This window comes from Podarcis pityusensis (assembly GCF_964106645.2).
Source record: "Podarcis pityusensis genome assembly, chromosome: 13".
Taxonomy (NCBI): Eukaryota; Metazoa; Chordata; class Lepidosauria; order Squamata; family Lacertidae; genus Podarcis; species Podarcis pityusensis.
This window is the reverse complement of record NC_138038.1, coordinates 53,215,689-53,235,016: the sequence shown is the minus strand read 5'-3', so window position 1 is coordinate 53,235,016 and position 19,328 is coordinate 53,215,689. Positions and strand designations below refer to the sequence as shown.

Here is a 19,328-nt window from a genome sequence, read left to right as displayed (position 1 = left end):
TTTCTCTCTCGTAAGATCAGAAAGCTGAGTGTTGCAAGATTCAGAACAGATAAACAAAAGTTCCTTCTTGCAGCACAGGATTGGGGCTTGGGTGCAAAATACAGTCCCTTTTCCTTTCCTCGCTTTCTGTCCTCCCCAGGACAGGTGGACGGATCCAGGAACTGGAACTTCCCAAGCCAAATTTGACTGGAGAATTCACGTTGCGCAAAATCTTACAGCGTGCGACTGAAAGGGCCGCATCCGGCGCAGCAACCGCTGCCTCTGGAGAGCCTGTGAGCCCTTCGCTCTCTCCTGCTAACTCCCCAAACGCAGCGATGCGCCGTTAAACTGCGGAACTCCTTGCCACAAGAAGGAAGCGTCGGCCACCGAACCGGACGTCTTTAAAAGAGGATAGATGTGGAAAACCGTTCAAAGGAAGTGCATGGAAATTCAACCAAGGGGAAGCGAGGAAGTCAATTAACAATCTTAATAAGTGTAATTTGAATAAGGTTATGATCCATGTTTGTTTTGTTTTGTTTATAATTTTGCGGAAATCAATAAGTTTTTTATAAAAAAATAAAAGAGGATCGGGCAGATGGATGGCTCCGAGGTCGGAGGCGGCGACGGTGCCGAATCGCAGTTGCCGCGAACCGCAGGAAGGGAGGAGAGCGGGTCTTGCGTTCGAATCCTGCTTCAAGGGCACCACTGCGGGAACAGGATGCTGGCCTCATCCTGCAGGGCTGCGATTCCAAGGCAGGCAGGGTGAGGGCAGAGGCTCCCTGCATTGCGTCTTGCGAAATGGGGGGCGGTGAGATAATTGGGTTTTTTGGGGGGGGGGTAGGTCTGGCCTTGGCACAGAAGCCAAGCGAAGCTTTTGTTGTGGGTTCGATTGTGATGTTCCTCCGTCACACCCTGCCTTTTCCAGACCTGCCCAGGCCTGGGGAAGGAATGGCACAACGCGTTTTTCTTTTTCCGAGGGGGGCTATTAAAAGGAGCGTTTATGGGGCGCGCAGACACCTGGGCCCCCCTCTCTCTGCCCACGGGGGCAGGACGCGGCTGTAATTAAACCATGCGAGGAGCGCATTAACGAGTGCGCTGGGAGCCGTGCCCTGGATTTAATTAATAAAAAGTCTCCACGCACGCAGGGCAGGGCGTGGCGATGGCTTCTCTCCCTTTCTCCCACCCTGCTTGCGACTCTGGAGGAGCCGGCTGCGAGCTGGACGGCCTAGTGGTTAGCGCGCCCGGTTGCGGGTTCGAATCCCCCTGCCTTGTGGCGCTTTTTTTTTTTTTAATTTAAGGAAAAGGCAAGCGGGGAAAAACACATGCGGCGACTGTCGAAAGCTACTAGCCGCAATGGCTGCGCTCTGCCCCTCCGCTTCTTTCATGCAGTGCGTAGTTAAGCCTGTGGAACTCCCTGCCACTGGGTGGCTTTGGCGGAGGATCGGAGAAGTTTGCGGAGGATCAGGCCCGCCGGTCAGAGGCAGCGATGCTTTTGCATGTTAGCTGGCGGGGATGGCGAGAGGGGAGACTTCTGCTCTTGGGTTCGGATCCTGCCACAATGGGCGTCTTTTCGGCAGCCCCTTTAAGAATAGGATGCTGAGACACAAGATCTACCCACCCTGGAAGAATGGCAGTTGAAGGTGATGGACTATATGGAACTGGCGGAAATGACTGGCAGAATCCGAGACCAGGGAGAAGAGTCGGTGGAAGAAGACTGGAAGAAATTTAAAGACTATTTACAGAAATACTGCAAAATTAATGAATGTTAGAATGATGTCGGAATGAAGTTAAGTGGTTTTAGCAGCAATGTTATAAAGGAGTATGTAAAAATGGATTGTTAGTAGGTGAGAATCCAAAGTTATAATATATTAAGATAAAGGATTAAGATAAAAACAAAGAGGGAAAGGATTTGCTGAATTAACTAACTGAACTGGAATACAAAAAAGGGAGGTGTGAGGAGGTCAGGGAAACAAGGAAATGAAAGACAAGACATGGAAAGATTGATTTGTTTTTAATTGTTTTTATTTTTCGGTATTTTGTATTCTCTTTTTTCCTTTTCCTTTTTCTTATTTTTGTAATCTTTTCTGAAACTTTAATAAATATCATTAAAAAAAAAGAAAAAAAAGAATAGGATGCTGGACCAGATGGGCCATGGGCCTGATCCTGCAGCCGGGCTCTTCTGAGGTCCTAATGGAGCCTCCAGCTCCAGAGCCAGTCTATCTTAGATTCCCAAGTTCTAAGGGGTATTTGGCCACTGCGGGAGCAGGAGGCCGGACTTAGATGGACCTTCTTGGACCTGATCCTGCACGCTCTCCTTTTACACTAGGCTGCGATACTCCCAAGCCAGGCTAGCGGTACATCGAGGTCCCTTCCGCCTGATGTCTCTGGTCTACAGCTGACAAATAATTTCATTTCAAGGCTTGAACCGTATTTGCGTATAAGGACGAAATGGAAAATAATACAATAGTGCTTTTTAAAAACACATAGGGAAAAGGATTATTTTAAGTTGTTGTTGTTTAGTTGTTTAGTGGTGTCCGCCTCTTTGTGACCCCCTGGACCAGAGCACACCAGGCCCTCCTGTCTTCCACTGCCTCCCGCAGTCTGGTCAAACTCATGCTGGTCGCTTCGAGAACACTGTCCCACCATCTCGTCCTCTGTCGTCCCCTTCTCCTTGTGCCCTCCATCTTTCCCAACATCAGGGTCTTTTCCAGGGAGTCTTCTCTTCTCATGAGGTGGCCAAAGTACTGGTGCCTCAGCTTCAGGATCTGTCCTTCCAGTGAGCACTCAGGGCTGATTTCCTTCAGAATGGAGAGGTCTGATCTTCTTGCAGTCCATGGGACTCTCAAGAGTCTCCTCCAGCACCAGAATTCAAAAGCATCCATTCTTTGGCGATCAGCCTTCTTGATGGTCCAGCTCTCACTTCCATACATCCCGACTGGGAAAACCAGAGCTTGAACTATATGGACCTTTGTTGGGAAGGTGATGTCTCTGCTTTTTAAGATGCTGTCTAGGTTTGCCATCGCCTTTCTCCCAAGAAGCAGGCGTCTTCTAATTTCGTGACTGCTGTCACCATCTGCAGTGATCATGGAGCCCAAGAAAGTAAAATCTCTCACTGCCTCCATTTCTTCCCCTTCTATTTGCCAGGAGGTGATGGGCCCAGTGGCCATGATCTTCGTTTTTTTGATGTTGAGATTCAGACCATATTTTGTGCATGCTTTCCTAGCTTTCTTTTCTGTGAATTCTTGAAAAATCAAGCAACTTCACCTTATCGTGGTTTACATTTATCACTGCTAAACCGTTTAGGCGTTCTTGAGCCGTTGTTGATTGAAAGAAAGACTTAATTTGTTTTAATATATCGAAACTTCTCTCGTCGGAGGCCGCTGTAGCTGGTAATGATACGAAAATGCATAATGCAATTAGAAGATTTGGAAAAACGATTTCCAAATTCGAGTTTTGCTGGCCAGGAGCAGTGGGAGTTGGGACTTGCAACCGTGGATGGAAAGCCCCAGACAGCTAGCCTACACTGGCTGGCAGCAGCGCCCTGCCGTCGGAGGGATTTGCACCTGGGACCCTTCTACATTCCAAGCAGGTGCTCTTACCCAACTGAGCAACGGCCGGCCCTCTTGCCTTCCGATTAAGTTGGCGCTTTGGTTTGGGGGGAAGGAGGATGGCTGTGTGAAAGGCAGTTCGGTGCAATGAGTGTCGGAGGACCCGGGCCTGGGAGAGGTCAGGATTCGAACTCGCCACCCGGTGGCCCTGAAGCCCGCTGGGCGTGACCTTAGGGGCTCCTCTCAGCCCCTTGCAGGGCTGTGGTTGTTGGGGTTAGGTGAGGACCGAGGAGAGAACCACGTAGATTCCCTTTTGAGCTGCTCGGAGAGGGGGGGGAAAGCACATAAATATGCAATAATGAAATATAAGTATTCAAAGACTCGGCTGCCTGTTCAACCTGCTGCAACCTGCATAGAAAATCTGGGCCCCATTTGCTTTCCAGGGAACCCAGGAGTCCTGGCACGTGTGGGTCGTCCCCCGCCCCCCCGGCCCGTTCTTTTCTGAATCCTCATTTGGGGGGCGCCCTTTGTATAGTCACATCCTTGCACATCTGGGACGGATTTAGGCAGGAATGAGTGTGGGCTGATGGGTGGGTGGGGGTTGTTTGGCAGGGGGCGGGCTGCAACGAAGCCGCTCAGCATCGGGGAGAGGGTGTCTGCTATGGGGTGGGGGCTGTGTATGCCGTGCAAAGTCCGTTGCACGGGGAGATTTACGGAAACTTTCCACTGCCGCATCTGCTGTTAGGCCTTGTCGGCGTGTTGCTAGCAGGATTTAAAAACAGCCCTGGCTCCCCCGGAAAAATCCTTTGCTGTAGAGTTGTGTAGGGGCGGAAGGGGAACCCCAAAGGTCATCCAGCCCAACCCCGCACAATGCAGAAAGCGCTGGTGCAGCCTTCGTCTTACAGCTCTACCTCTCTTTCAAATCGGAACCAGTGAAGGTGGTGAAGGTCCTGTGTGAGTGTCTGGAGGCGGTTGGAGGATGGATGGCGGCTAATGGATTGAGGTTGAATCCTGACAAGACAGAAGGACTGTTTTGGGGGGACAGGGGGCAGGTGGGTGTGGGGGACTCCCTGCTCCTGAATGGGGCAACTGTGCCCCCGAAGGACCAGGTGCGCAGCCTGGGAGTCATTTTGGACTCACCGCTGTCCATGGAGACTCAGGTCAATTCTGTGTCCAGGGCAGCTGTCTTCCAGCTCCATCTGGTACGCAGGATGAGACCCTATCTGCCTGCAGAATGTCTAGCCAGAGTGGCGCATGCTCTAGTTATCTCTCGCTTGGACTACTGCAATGCGCTCTATGTGGGGCTCCCGTTGAAGGTGAGCCAGAAACTGCAATTAATCCAGAATGCGGCAGCTGGACTGGTGACTGGGAGTGGCCACCGGGACCACATAACACTGGTCCTGAAAAACCTTCATTGGCTCCCAGGACGTTTCCGAGCACAATTCAAAGTGTTGGTGCTGACCTTGAAAGCCCTAAATGGCCTCAAAGGCCCAGTAGACCTGAAGGAGCGTCTCCACCCCCATCATCCAGCCTGGACACTGAGGTCCAGCTCTGAGGACCTTCTGGCGGTTCCCTCATTGCGAGAGGCAAAGCTACAGGGAACCAGGCAGAGGGCCTTCTCGGTGGTGGCCCCCACCCTGTGGAACGCCCTCCCACCAGATGTCAAAGAGGAAAACAACTACCAAACTTTTAGAAGACATCTGAAGGCAGCCCTGTTCAGGGAAGCTTTTAATGTTTACTAGGTTATTGTATTTTAGCGTTTTGTTGGAAGCCGCCCAGGGTGGCTGGGGAAGCCCAGCCAGATGGGCGGGGTATAAATAATAAACAAACAAATAAATAAATATTATTATTATTATTATTATTATTATTATTATTATTATTACTACAGGTCTACCAAGCAGTCTTTATTTCCCCTCGGAAGCGGGCTTTACTGATCCAGACCCGTTGTGCCCTACCTAGCTCAGTAATGTCTGCTCGGACTGGCAGCAGTGCGTCATTCCCCCCCCCCCCAGCCCGGTCGAAACCCTCCCCTCCCAACCCGCAGACGCCACCAGGGATTGAACTCCCCCCCCCCGGCCCTTCTGCACTCAAGGCAGGCTCTCTTGCCCCTGAGCTGAGGCCAGACCCGCCCTGATCTGGCCACAGTGATCCACACGACGGTCACCTCCAGGCTTGACTACTGTAATTCGCTCTACGCAGGGCTGCCCTTGAAGCTGTCCCAGAAACTCCAGCGGGTGCAGAATGCTGCAGCGAGGCTCCTCACGGGGTCTCTGCCATGGGAGCATATTCACCCAGTGCTTTTCCAGCTGCACTGGCGCCCGGTGGAGTAAAGGGTCAGATTTAAGGGGCTGGTTTTGACCTTTAAAGCCCTTCACGGCCTAGGACCCTCGTACCTACGGGACCACCTCTCCTGGTATGCCCCACAGAGAGCCTCAAGGTCCATATATAGCAACACCCTAGAGGTCCCGGGCCCTAAGGAAGTCAGATTAGCCTCAACCAGAGCCAGGGCCTTTTCAGTACTGGCCCCGGCTTGGTGGAACGCTCTGCCTCATGACACCAGGGCCCTGCAGGATCTGATCTCTTTCCGCAGGGCCTATAAGACAGAGTTGTTCCGCCTGGCCTTTGGCTTGGAGCCAATTTGATTCCCTCCCCCTCTTTCTTTTTTCTTTTTTCCTTTCTCCTCCTGTGATGAGGCTACATTTTAATATTGTAATGTTTCAATATTTTAATGTTGTATTTTAATCTTGTTTTTAAGCTGTATTGATTCAACTTGCTTTTATTATTGCTTGTTAGCCGCCCTGAGCCCGGCCTTGGCTGGGGAGGGCGGGGTATAAATAAAAATTATTATAGTATTATTGTTATAAAACAAACCAGGTTCCTAGTCCTCATGGCCGAGGAGGCTGGTTTCGAAAGGGCCTTCTGCATGCCAAACAGGTGTCCCGCCACCGTCTTATGCCAAATATGCAGGGTGCCTGGAGTGTGGAAACACCCCCAGACACCCATCCTTCGCCTCCGCCCTCCAGCTGCCTCCTAATGATTTTCCACTTGGCCCCCGTCCCACTCCCCTTGGCCCCTGGGGCGTCGCAACTCGGAGGCGCCCTGTAATTACCCAGAGTTCCCTGCTGGCACCCACCCTTATTTGCTTATCTTGTGGGTGGGGGCGAGAAAGTCAGCGATTGCGGGGGGGGGGGCGAGTTAAACAGGAAGGAAGGAGGAAAATCTTCCTTTTGTTTCCAATTTCCTCTGTATCTAGTCTGGTCCATCGAATTGGGATGGGGGGCAAAAGGAGCAGGGGATGCCTGGTTTTTTTGGGTGGGGTTTATTTTTTTGGGGGTGTAATTTGCATCTTCTCGAACTCTGAGCCCTCCAGGAGGGGGGGGCAGACTGGAGAGTTTCTGGCAGGTGGGGAGGAATTGGCTAAGCCGGAGGGGAGGGCGAGGAAGGAAATGGAGATTTTTGGGGGGGGCAGGCGGTGTAATGTCAGGACCTGAGGGCTCCTGGTGGAGACAGAATGGCTCCCAGAGAGGGAAAAAACAAAACCAACTAGCTAGATCCGTAGAGTCGGAAGGGGGACCCCAAAGGTCATCCAGCTGAACCCCCTCTGCAACGCAGGAATCTCAGATTTAAACAATACCAATCACCTTTACATTTAGGATTCTCAGAATCCCTTGACCATCCCTTTTTTATTCAACTTTTCATTCCCCCCCCCCAATTTGTTGTATCTATTATTAACTTTCCCAATATATTTTGCCCTTCACAAGTATTACTCCAGTCCCTTTACTGCTTAAGACGTTCTCTTAAATAGACTATAATTCCCCCCCCCCATTCTTTCGTAAATTTCTTCTTGTCCTGATCTCTGATTCTCACGGTCAGTTTCGCCATTTCGGCATAGACCATTGTCTTCATCAGCCGTTCTCTGGTTGGAACCTTATTTTCTTTCCATCTCTGGGCCAGTAATATTCTTGCTGCAGTCTACATAAATAATCTTTTCTGCTCTTTCGGAATCTCTGTGCCTAAAATACCTAAGCCTCTGTTTTTCCCCACAAATGTTATTTTAAACATTTTTTCCCAACTCGTTACATATCGTTTCCCAGACTGCGTTTGTTACCTTGCACATCCAACACAGAACGTGCCCATCAGAAAATTATTCCAGTCTCCTTTCTCGCAGCTTGAATCTGTTGGTTCAGCAGAAAACCAGCTAATTAAGCAATTTTTTGTTTTTTTTTTAAAAATGCAATTTATTGGTTTTGTGGCATTTTGGCCCTCTCGACAACCCCCCTGCGAGGAAGACCCCCTCTTCGTTTCGGCTGTCTTTCCCCTGTTTGGGAGAACTGGGAACAGGGAAGTGGATTGGCCAAAGGCTGTGTGGCAAGACAGTGGCAAAACAACAACAACCAGGACTCGAACCCGGTGACCCGGAAACTACAATTAATCCAGAATGTGGCAGCTAGACTGGGGACTGGGAGACCACATAACACCGGTCCAGAAAGACCTACATTGGCTCCCAGTACATTTCCGAGCACAATTCAAAGTGTTGGTAAAGGTAAACGGACCCCTGACCATTCGGTCCAGTAGTGAGCGACTCTGGGGTTGCAGCACTCAACTCGGTTTACTGACCGAGGGAGCCGGCGTACAGCTTCCAGGTCATGTGGCCAGCATGACTAAGCCGCTTCTGGCGCACCAGAGCAGCGCACAGAAACGCCGTTTACCTTCCCGCCGGAGCAGTACCTATTTATCTATTTGCACTTTGACATGCTTTCGAACTGCTAGGTTGGCAGGAGCAGGGACTGAGCAACCGGAGCTCACCCCGTCGCGGGGATTCGAACCGCCGACCTTCTGATCAGCAAGTCCTAGGCTCTGTGGTTTAACCACAGCACCTGCTGACCTTTAAAGCCCTAAACGGCCTCAAAGGCCCAGTAGACCTGAAGGAGTGTCTGTCCGGACACTGAGGTCCAGCTCTGAGGGCCTTCAGGCGGTTCCCTCCCTGCGAGAAGCCAAGTTACAGGGAACCAGACAGAAGGCCTTCTCGGTGGTGGCACCCACCCTGTGGAACGCCCTCCCACCAGATGTCAAGGAAATAAACAACTATCTGACTTTTAGAAGACATCTGAAGGCAGCCCTGTTTAGGGAAGCTTTTAATGTTTGACGCATTACTGCATTTTAATATTCTGTTGGAAGCCGCCCAGGGTGGCTGGGGACGCCCAGCCAGATGGGCCGGGTATAAATATTAATTCTTCTTCTTCTTCTTCTTCTTCTTCTTCTTCTTCTTCTTCTTCAAATCCTGCTTTCTGGGTTTCCCATTGCAGTGTCCGGTTGGCCAGGATGCTGGCCTAGCTGGGGCCCTGATCCAGCGAGCTCTTCTTGCATTCGCAAAACCCTTTCCCATCTTGACTCCCGTGGTCCTCTGCTCAAGTCGCGCTTTTGAGACCCCCCTCCCCTTCCAACATGGGGGAGAAAGGGTGGGCGGGGGGCTTGCTCAAACAAAGGGCCCTTTTGTTTTCTCGGGAGACCTTGGCAGAGGCAGAGAGCCCTCTTCAGGTATCCATCCCTTTGCCACCATGAACCAAGAATTTTTTTTGTGAGCAAACACACACACACCCTGGTTTGCATTGAGGGGAGCTGGGGGGGTTGTTAAGAAGGTAAGAAGCTTTAGCCGGATCAGGTCCCTGGACCACCTGCATCCTGCCCTCAAAGTGGCCGACCAGCTGCCCTAAAATCCTCAATCAGGATTCGAACCCAAGACCCGCTCTCCCCTCCTGCGGTTTCCGGCATTCGGTCGCCTTGCTGCCTCCAGTTGTGCAGGACGTAGTATAGCCATCCTGGCTAGTAGTTTGTGGACAGCCCTCTCCTTAATGGTCCTCTTTTTTAAAGTGGCTGCCTCAAGTGGGAGGGAGTTCCGCAGGCTAACTGTGTGCTTCACTTTGCACAACTGAAGCGGGGAGGACTCTCGTGCAGCAGAGTTGCGTCCCCGTGGGGAAAAGGAAAAACCCTCTTCTGAAGCCGCCCGGTTATTCCTGTGGGAGGGAGTTCCGCAGTTGAACGGCACGTCGGAGAAGGACTTTTTAAAATAAAAAATTCCAGAAAGCAGATAAAGGGGGACAGGGAGGCGTCAGATGCAGATGATGTAAGGGGGGGGCACGTGTGTCGGTGAAATGGTGGGAGTTGTCTTCCTAGCCCTGGGCGGTGGCGGCAGCCGCAGAGGCTGTTTGAGGAAATGACGCGAGTCCGGCTTTTTATAAATATGCCGCCACCGAGTGACCACCTTTGACCCTTTGGGAGTCAGCGCCGTTCCCAGAACCTCGTGCAATTGTGCGAGGGGAGAGGGAACGGGAATTGGCTCAGCGGTTTTTTTTTTCCTTTTTGGTCTGTGTGAAAAAACAAGATCAGGGGTTTTGTGGGTGTGGATTTCAGCCCGGATTTCTGGACCACCTGGCTGGCAAGGTGCATAGATAGATAGATAGATAGATAGATAGATAGATAGATAGATTTTTGTTGTTGTTTAGTTGTCTAGTCATGTCCGCCTCTTCCTGACCCCCTGGACCAGAGCACTCCAGGCCCTCCTGTCTTCCACTGCCTCCCGCAGTTTGGTCAAACTCATGCTGGTAGCTTCGAGAACACTGTCCCACCATCTCGTCCTCCGTTGTCCCCTTCTCCTTGTGCCCTCCATCTTTCCCAACATCAGGGTCTTTTCCAGGGAGTCTTCTCTTCTCCTGAGGTGGCCAAAGTCTTGGAGCCTCAGCTTCAGGATCTGTCCTTCCAGTGAGCACTCAGGGCTGATTTCCTTCAGAATGGAGAGGTTTGATCTTCTTGCAGTCCATGGGACTCTCCAGAGTCTCCTCCAGCACCAGAATTCAAAAGCATCCATTCTTCGGCGATCAGCCTTCTTGATGGTCCAGCTCTCACTTCCATACATCACTACTGGGAAAACCAGAGCTTTAACTATATGGACCTTTGTTGGCAAGGTGATATCTCTGCTTTTTAGGATGCTGTCTAGGTTTGTCATTGCTTTTCTCCCAAGAAGCAGGCGTCTTTTAATTTCGTGACTGCTATCACCATCTGCAGTGATCATGGAGCCCAAGAAAGTAAAATCTCTCACTGCCTCCATTTCTTCCCCTTCTATTTGCCAGGAGGTGATGGGCCCAGTGGCCATGATCTTCAATTTTTTGATGTTGAGCTTCAAACCATATTTTGCGCTCTCCTCTTTCACCCTCATTAAAAGGTTCTTTAATTCCTCCTCACTTTCTGCCATCAAGGTTGTGTCATCTGCATAGGTAGATAGATATTATATGAAGCAAATTCTCTTGGGAATTTGCACCCTTTAAAAATGAATTGCACCCAACATCTGCGGCTGTCACTCAGTGAGAAGGTACAATTTATAAAAGGGGACCTTTGGCAGCAACGGCAGCAGAGACGCTCTCTCTTGTTTAAGATGCAATTTTGTTCCCTTCCGAATGCCTGTTTTAAATGCCTATTCCGCGTCTGACCTCCTTTAACAAGGTTTTGTTTTGAAACGGTTTTAAGTGCTGGGGCGATGAGCCTGCTGGCGCGTTTGCAAAGCTAAGCAGGGTCTGGCCCGGTTTAAAATTAGATGGGAGACCGTGTGTTGAGATTGCTCCATTGCAGGGGGGTTGATCTGGATGACCCTCCGGTGTCCCTTCCAGGTCTGCGATTCTAGGAAGGAATAATACTTCGTTGCTGTTGTTAATATTGCTGCGTTCATTGTGCACTCCCATCTTCCTTTGCAATGCCTTGCTTTTGAACACTTTTAAGGTAACGTCTTGCGGCTTCCTCGTGAGGAGGAGACGGGAATGAAGCTCTGATCTGCTCCTCCTTCAGAGGACCCAGGCATCCTGGATTCACAGATTCCATCCCCCCCAAAAATGCCCCATCCTCCTGCTCCCCCCATTTTTTCCAAACTCAACAGGTGGACAGGCAGATTTATAAACCGCGAGGCTTTTAACATGTCTTAAAAGACACAAAGAATAAAGAAAACACAAACCCCTGCAAAGAAAAAAACCTTCCTGACTTGCATTTCCTCAAGCAAGCAGGCGTCTGAATCGATAACATTGGAGATATCTTGCCTCGCGACCTGATTCAAGAGACTCTTTTAAAGCGTTAAATTTCATTAAACGTAAAACAAGACGAACGGCGTACGTATTCCAGCGAAAGGGAGGCAAACTCACAGGTCAGGGATACAGGGTCAGGAAATGAAAGATATAAAGAGAAATGTTAAAAGGGATATTTAGCGGGATAGATAAGAGCCTAAACAGCGGATCTAGAACTCGCGTAATCAAAACCATCGCCGGATGAAATCATATTTTGGATGCAATTTGCCATCTGTGCGGATGCGTTGCTAAATAAACCACAGAAAGTCCGCCAGCACCCGTTATTATGATTATTAATTATTATTATTGGTTAGTAATATGATGTCTGTTGCTTCACCAGCAGGTGCCCCGGGAGGGATGCGGCAGGTTAAAATTCAGAATTAGAAACCGTTAAAAGAAATTGCAGTCTTGGGAATTGGCGTGGGCCTTGAAAAACACACAATTCACTGGTGACCAATGCCTTTGGGGTGAAGATGGGCGACTCCAGCGTTTGCCAAAAGCAAATATATTTTTATATATGTTGGGGCAACTTAGATGGGCAGGGTGCGAATAATAAAATAATCACCCTCATCGTTAATGATTATAATAATTTGCACCTTGAGCAGTGAGATCAGTGACTGATCTGTAACGCCGAACCTCAAAACGTCAACATTTATTGTCCCGGCGATTTGCCCTTTTAACGAGAAACGCAAACTTTCCCGAAGGTTGAGATTTAAGGGATTTAGATGGCTTGTTTTTTACTAAGATAACATTTTGACCCTGAAAGCCTGTTGACCCGTAATCCCCAAATCCGCATTAGGGCAGTGGCTTTATAGGATGTGCGCAAGCTTCCCAGTTACACAGAACTCTTCTTATACATCATTTTTTATTAATTTTAACGTATCGTTTTCAACAATAAGTAAACATACTTATACATCGTATACAAATTTTTGGACTTCCATCAATCTCGTCTGAAAATTTTCCAATCTAATCACTTAATATACATTTCTTATTTTCCCTATTACTTTTAAATCTCATGACTAATATAACTGTTCTTTTCCAGTTTGTAACGTGTCATAGGTTTTTCCTTACAAAACTTCTTGTAGTCCTACTAGCGTAATTTGTTGATTACAATTGCTCTTCAAATAATTCATATACTTCTTCTGTGAATCTCTGGTCCCGCAGGTTTCAAATCCTTCCTCTCATTTTGCCCAATTCTGCGTAGTCCATTAATTTTGTCTGCCATTCTTCCTTTGTCGGAATTTCTTCTTGCTTCCATTTCTGAGCTAACAACACTCTTGCCGCTGTTGTTGCATATAAAATCAATTTACCATCTTGCCTATTAATATCCTGACTGAGTAAAAAAGGCTTCTGGTTTTTTAAAAAATGTATATTTCAACATCTTTTTCATCTCTTTATATATCATTCCCCAGAAGTCCTTTACTTTTTTACATTCCCACCACATATGATAAAATGTTCCTTCTTTTTCTTTACGTTTCCAACATTTGCTATTTGTCTTATACATTTTAGCTAATTTCACAGGTGTCATATAATATAATAATTATAATAATTGATTATTTATACCCTGCCCATCTGGCTGGGTTTCCCCAGCCACTCTAGGCGGCTTTCAACAAAACACTAAAATACAATAACCTATTAAACATTAAAAACTTCCCTAAACAGGGCTGCCTTCAGATGTCTTCTAAAAGTCTGGTAGTTATTTTTCTCTTTGACATCTGGTGGGAGGGTGTTCCACAGGGCGGGTGCCACCACCAAGAAGGCCCTCTGCCTGGTTCCCTGTAACTTGGCTTCTCGCAGGGAGGGAACCGCCAGAAGGCCCTCGGCGCTGGACCTCAGTGTCTGGACTGGACGATGGGGGTGGAGACGCTCCTTCAGGTCTGCTGGGCCTTTGGGGCCGTTTAGGGCTTTCAAGGTCAGCACCAACACTTTGAATTGTGCTTGGAAACGTACTGGGAGCCAATGGAGGTCTTTCAAGACTAGTGTTATGTGGTCTCCCAGTCCCCAGTCTAGCTGCCGCATTCTGGATTAGTTGCAGTTTCCAGGTCACCTTCAAAGGTAGCCCCATGTAGAGTGTGTTGCAGTAGTCCAAGCGGGAGATAACCAGAGCATGCGCCACTCTGGCCAGACAGTCTGCGGGCAGGGAGGGTCTCATCCTGCGCACCAGATGGAGCTGGTAAACAGCTGCCCTGGACACAGAATGGACATGTGCCTCCATGGACAGTGGTGAGTCCAAAATGACTCCCAGGCTGCGCACCTGGTCCTTCGGGGGCACAGTTGCCCCATTCAGGAACGGAGTCCCCCACACCTGCCTGCCTCCTGTCTCCCAAAAACAGTACTTCTGTCTTGCCAGGATTCAACCTCAATCTCTTAGCTGCCATCCATCCTCTAAGTACCTCCAGACACTCACACAGGACCTTCAACGCCTTCACTGGTTCCGATTTAAAAGAGAGGTAGAGCTGGGTGTCATCCGCATATTGATGGACACCCAGCCCAAACCCCCTGATGATCTCTCCCAGCGGCTGCATATAGATGTTAAAAAGCATGGAGGAGAGGACACATATACCATCTATACATCGTTTTCATCATATTCTCCAGTTACACAGAACTCCTCATCAAGAGGTGACAAAGAGTTCTGTGGCGCTCGAAAGCTTGCAAAACGATTTGGTGGCAAATAAACTCAAGTGCTATACAAAGCAGGGCCAGTAAAGGGTGTTGGCTACTAGGGGAGGCGTCCAAGGGCCAGGTGGGGAATGGCATTCGGCCCCCCGGGACTGCAGTTCCTGCATTCCTCCGTAGATCATTAACCTCTTCCAGTTCTCTCTGTCGCAACGTTCTGTGCAAGTCGAATCCTGGCAAAAATAAAATAATGAATGTCAGAATTCTCAGCTTTTCTGTCTCTCTTTCTTTCTTTTTGAATTTGCATTTTATTTATTTGTTAACATTCTTATATTACATCGGTAAACGTTGTCCTATTACATTACAGGACTTACTATAATTTCCAACATGTGTACAAAAATTATATACAAATTTTATATACCTAGAAAGAAAATGAAACAAAAAAAGGAGAAAAAACAAAAACAATTCCCCCCCAAATCATATACACACCAACACACTAGACTTCCTGTCTTTCCTGTTGTATATTCCTTTTTTACAAATGAATGTACTCTTGTTATTGTATATATCTAATACATTCCTATATCAATATGTGCTCATAGTCTTATTTCTCAACTCGTTCTCACTCCAACATCAATCAAATCCTGTCTCTCTCTCTTTTTCAGAGAGTCTTATGAACACCAAGTTGGAGACCGTGGACCTTCGATGGATGACGTATCCTGCGGATGGGCAGGTGAGGCAGCGGGAAGGTGGGATAATAATAATAATAATTATTATTTTTATTTTATTTTATTTATACCCAGCCCTTCCCGGTTCAAAAACTGGGCTCAGGGCGGCTAACAACAAATTTAAAACACTTAATTATAAAAGCAGCATAAAATACAGTATGAAAACATGAATAACAATAACATTCAAAAATCAATAGATAATGAAAGTCCCTGACCTCCCTCGGGTCCACGTTGCCTCATGCCTCCCGTCAGCTCAGAGAGTCGGGGCCAAGGTCTGCTAGGTGGGTGGGAAGAAATAATAGAAATAATCGTAGCCCAAATGTCTGCCGTGCAGGAAACCCTGAGCAAGAAAGTTTTTTATTTTAAATGTGAAACTTCTCAACTTTTGTCAAGGGAGTGAGGGGAAAGCAGGTTGAGAAACCCAGAGACCGTTACCGTATTTTTCGCTCTGTAGGACGCACTTTTTCCCCGCCAAAAAATGAAGGGGAAATGTGTGTGCGTCCTATGGGGCGAATGCAGGGGGGAGGCAGGCGGGAAAAGCCCCCCACAAGCTCCGCGCGGCTCTTGCGGGTTTTTCCTCAGGAGGGAGAAGGGACTGACGCGGCCAGTCAGTCCCTTCTCCCTCCTCGTAGAAAAGCCCGCAGGAGCCGTGCGCTCCTTAAAGGGTGCGCGGCTCCTGTGGGCTTTGGCGGGAGGTGGGCGTATTGCCATAGCCGTGCGCAGCCTCACCAGCCGGAGAGGTTGCGCGGGGCTAAAGAAGCTGGCAGCCAAGAAGCTCGCGCGCCTTTCCGCTGCTCCCTGACCTGCTCTTTGGGGCTGGCGGTGGGCTTCCCCACACCAGCCCCAAAGAGCAGGTTGAAAGGAACCTGAAGCCTCCAGAGCGCAGTGGAAACTCCCGCCGCGCTCCGGAGGCTTCGGGTTGCCTTCACTGAAGCCTGGAGAGCGAGAGGGGTCGTGCACACCGACCCGTCTCGCTCTCCTACAGGCTTCCAAGGTAGCCGCCTGAAGGCGACTGAACGCACCTTGAACGGCACCTTGTTTTAGAGGGGGAGAACAAGAAAAAAATATTCTCCCCCTCTCTGCGCAGCGCCTCCTGCTGCTTCACTGAAGGGGCGCTGGGCAGAGAGGGGGAGAATTTTTCTTGTTCTCCCCCCTCTAAAACAAGGTGCGTCCTATGGTCGGGTGCGTCCTATAGAGCGAAAAATTCTCGTCGTTTGTGGTGTGCGGCAGCAGGTTTAGGAACAGAATTGGAAGCGGCATAAACAGGAGTGCCTCTGGGGGTATACAGAGCGCGTTTGGGACCGGAAGTGGAAGCGGGGTAAACAGGAGTGCCTCTGGGTGTATACAGAGCGCGTTTGGGATCGGAATGGGAAGTGGGGTAAACAGGAGTGCCTCTGGGTGTATACAGAGCGCGTTTGGGATCGGAATGGGAAGTGGGGTGAGCAGGAGTGCCTCTGGGTGTATGCAGAGTGCGTTTGGGACCGGAAGTAGAAGCGGGGTAAACAGGAGTGCCTCTGGGTCTATACAGAGTGCGTTTGGGATCGGAATGGGAAGCGGGGTAAACAGGAGTGCCTCTGGGTGTATGCAGAGTGCGTTTGGGACTGGAAGTGGAAGCGGGGTGAACAGGAGTGCCTCTGGGTGTATACAGAGTGCGTTTGGGACTGGAATTGGAAGCGGGGTGAACAGGAGTGCCTCTGGGCGTATACAGAGTGCGTTTGGGATCGGAAGTGGAAGCGGGGTGAACAGGAGTGCCTCTGGGTGTATACAGAGTGCGTTTGGGACTGGAATTGGAAGCGGGGTGAACAGGAGTGCCTCTGGGTGTATACAGAGCGCGTTTGGGACTGGAATCTGAAGCAGGGTGAACAGGAGTGCCTCTGGGCGTATACAGAGTGCGTTTGGGACCAGAATTGGAAGCGGGGTGAACAGGAGTGCCTCTGGGTGTATACAGAGTGTGTTTGGGACCAGAATTGGAAGCGGGGTGAACAGGAGTGCCTCTGGGTGTATACAGAGTGCGTTTGGGACTGGAATTGGAAGCGGGGTAAACAGGAGTGCCTCTGGGTGTATACAGAGTGCGTTTGGGACTGGAATTGGAAGCGGGGTGAACAGGAGTGCCTCTGGGTGTATACAGAGTGCGTTTGGGACTGGAATTGGAAGCGGGGTGAACAGGAGTGCCTCTGGGTGTATACAGAGTGCGTTTGGGACTGGAATTGGAAGCGGGGTGAACAGGAGTGCCTCTGGGTGTATACAGAGTGCGTTTGGGACTGGAATTGGAAGCGGGGTGAACAGGAGTGCCTCTGGGCGTATACAGAGTGCGTTTGGGACCAGAATTGGAAGCGGGGTGAACAGGAGTGCCTCTGGGTGTATACAGAGTGCGTTTGGGACCAGAATTGGAAGCGGGGTGAACAGGAGTGCCTCTGGGTGTATACAGAGTGCGTTTGGGACTGGAATTGGAAGCGGGGTAAACAGGAGTGCCTCTGGGTGTATACAGAGTGCGTTTGGGACTGGAATTGGAAGCGGGGTGAACAGGAGTGCCTCTGGGTGTATACAGAGCGCGTTTGGGACTGGAATTGGAAGCGGGGTGAACAGGAGTGCCTCTGGGTGTATACAGAGCGCGTTTGGGACTGGAATTGGAAGCGGGGTGAACAGGAGTGCCTCTGGGTGTATACAGAGCGCGTTTGGGACTGGAATCTGAAGCGGGGTGAGCAGGAGTGCCTCTGGGTGTATGCAGAGTGCGTTTGGGACTGGAAGTGGAAGCGGGTGAGCAGGAGTGCCTCTGGGTGTATGCAGAGTGCATTTTCCTCTGGTTCTGAGCGACTGCAGCCCTTCCAGATCTCAAAATCCCCTCTGTAACTTGGAGCAGGGCTTTCAGCGTGGCTCTTGCTGGGTGGATCAGCATTCCTGTTGGGATCTGGCCGGCGCCTGCTATCTGCTCCTTCTGGAAACAATTGGAGACTTTTTTTTATTATTCCAACAAGCTTTCGCAGCTGAACGAATGTTTCTCTGCTGCGTTTTCTGCTGTTTTTAAAAACTCCCCTTCTCTATAAACTGTTGCATGCAATCCTTTTTATTTGCATCTCGTGCGTCGCCTCGAGATCTGTATGTTTGTGGGAGGCGAGGAAATAATAGAACAGCAGAGCTGTAGGGTTGGAAGGGGGCCAGCGGGTCATCTAGACCAACCCCCTGCAATACTAATAATATTTTTTAAAAAAAATTTTTTAAAGATCTGGGTCAGGGCAAAGTGGGACCCATCTAGTCCAGCATCATACTGGCCAAACAGACGCCCGTTATAGGAAGCCCACAAGCAGGACTTGTCAGCCAATGAAGCTGAACATAAAATCCTCTTTTAAAGCCCTCCGAATTGGTTTATTGCAGGGTGTGTTCATTAGGCTTTCAGATCGCTGAACGGTTAAAAGCACAGTTTAAAGATGAAGCCAGATTATTAAAAACAGCAGCTCAAACCTCAGAACAAAAGAAATAACGCTCCAGACGTAGATGGGTCCAGGATTTAACTGTGAGCAGCCCAGGAAACGAGAAGAAAAAGGGAGTTATTTGGCACCCTGAGAAGAGCTTCCCCAACATGGCGCCCTCCAGTAGGTTTGGACTACAACTCCCATGGGCCTTTGCATCGTACAGCTGTGCTGACAGGGGCTGATGGGAAGTGTAGCCATAAATGGCCTTGCTGACAGGGGCTGATGGGAAGTGTGGCCCCAATGGCCATGCTGACAAGGGCTGATGGGAAGTGTGGCCCCAATGGCCGTGCTGACAGGGGCTGATGGGAAGTGTGGCCCCAATGGCCGTGCTGACAGGGGCTGATGGGAAGTGTGGCCCCAATGGCCGTGCTGACAGGGGCTGATGGGAAGTGTGGCCCCAATGGCCGTGCTGACAGGGGCTGATGGGAAGTGTGGCCCCAATGGCCGTGCTGACAGGGGCTGATGGGAAGTGTTGCCATAAATGGCCGTGCTGACAGGGGCTGATGGGAAGTGTGGCCCCAATGGCCGTGCTGACAGGGGCTGATGGGAAGTGTGGCCCCAATGGCCGTGCTGACAGGGGCTGATGGAAAGTGTGGTCTCAATGGCCGTGCTGACAGGGGCTGATGGGAAGTGTGGCCCCAATGGCCATGCTGACAGGGGCTGATGGGAAGTGTGGCCCCAAATGGCCATGCTGACAGGGGCTGATGGGAACTGTTTTCCAAAGTGGCCATGCTGGCAGAGGCTGATGAGAAAGTGTGGCCCCTATGGCCATGGTGACAGGGGCTGATGGGAAGTGTGGCCCCAATTGCCGTGCTGACAGGGGCTGATGGGAAGTGTGGCCCCTATGGCCTTGCTGACAGGGGCTGATGGGAAGTGTAGTCTCAA

The 19,328-nt window shown here is 49.9% G+C and overlaps 1 protein-coding gene across 3 annotated transcripts in view; it reads left to right on the top strand.

Moving 5' to 3' along the window:
• Nucleotides 1-19,328, top strand: part of EPHB4 (EPH receptor B4) — a 54,099-nt gene that overhangs the window by 8,393 nt on the left and 26,378 nt on the right. The window contains exon 2 of one of the 3 annotated variants that reach the window (XM_080979675.1): nucleotides 14,911-14,978. In XM_080979675.1, coding sequence (XP_080835801.1) covers nucleotides 14,911-14,978 — 68 coding nt within the window. Of the gene's footprint in view, nucleotides 1-14,910; nucleotides 14,979-19,026; nucleotides 19,199-19,266; nucleotides 19,319-19,328 lie in introns of those variants that run through there. The other 2 variants (XM_080979674.1, XM_080979673.1) reach the window with 2 other exon arrangements.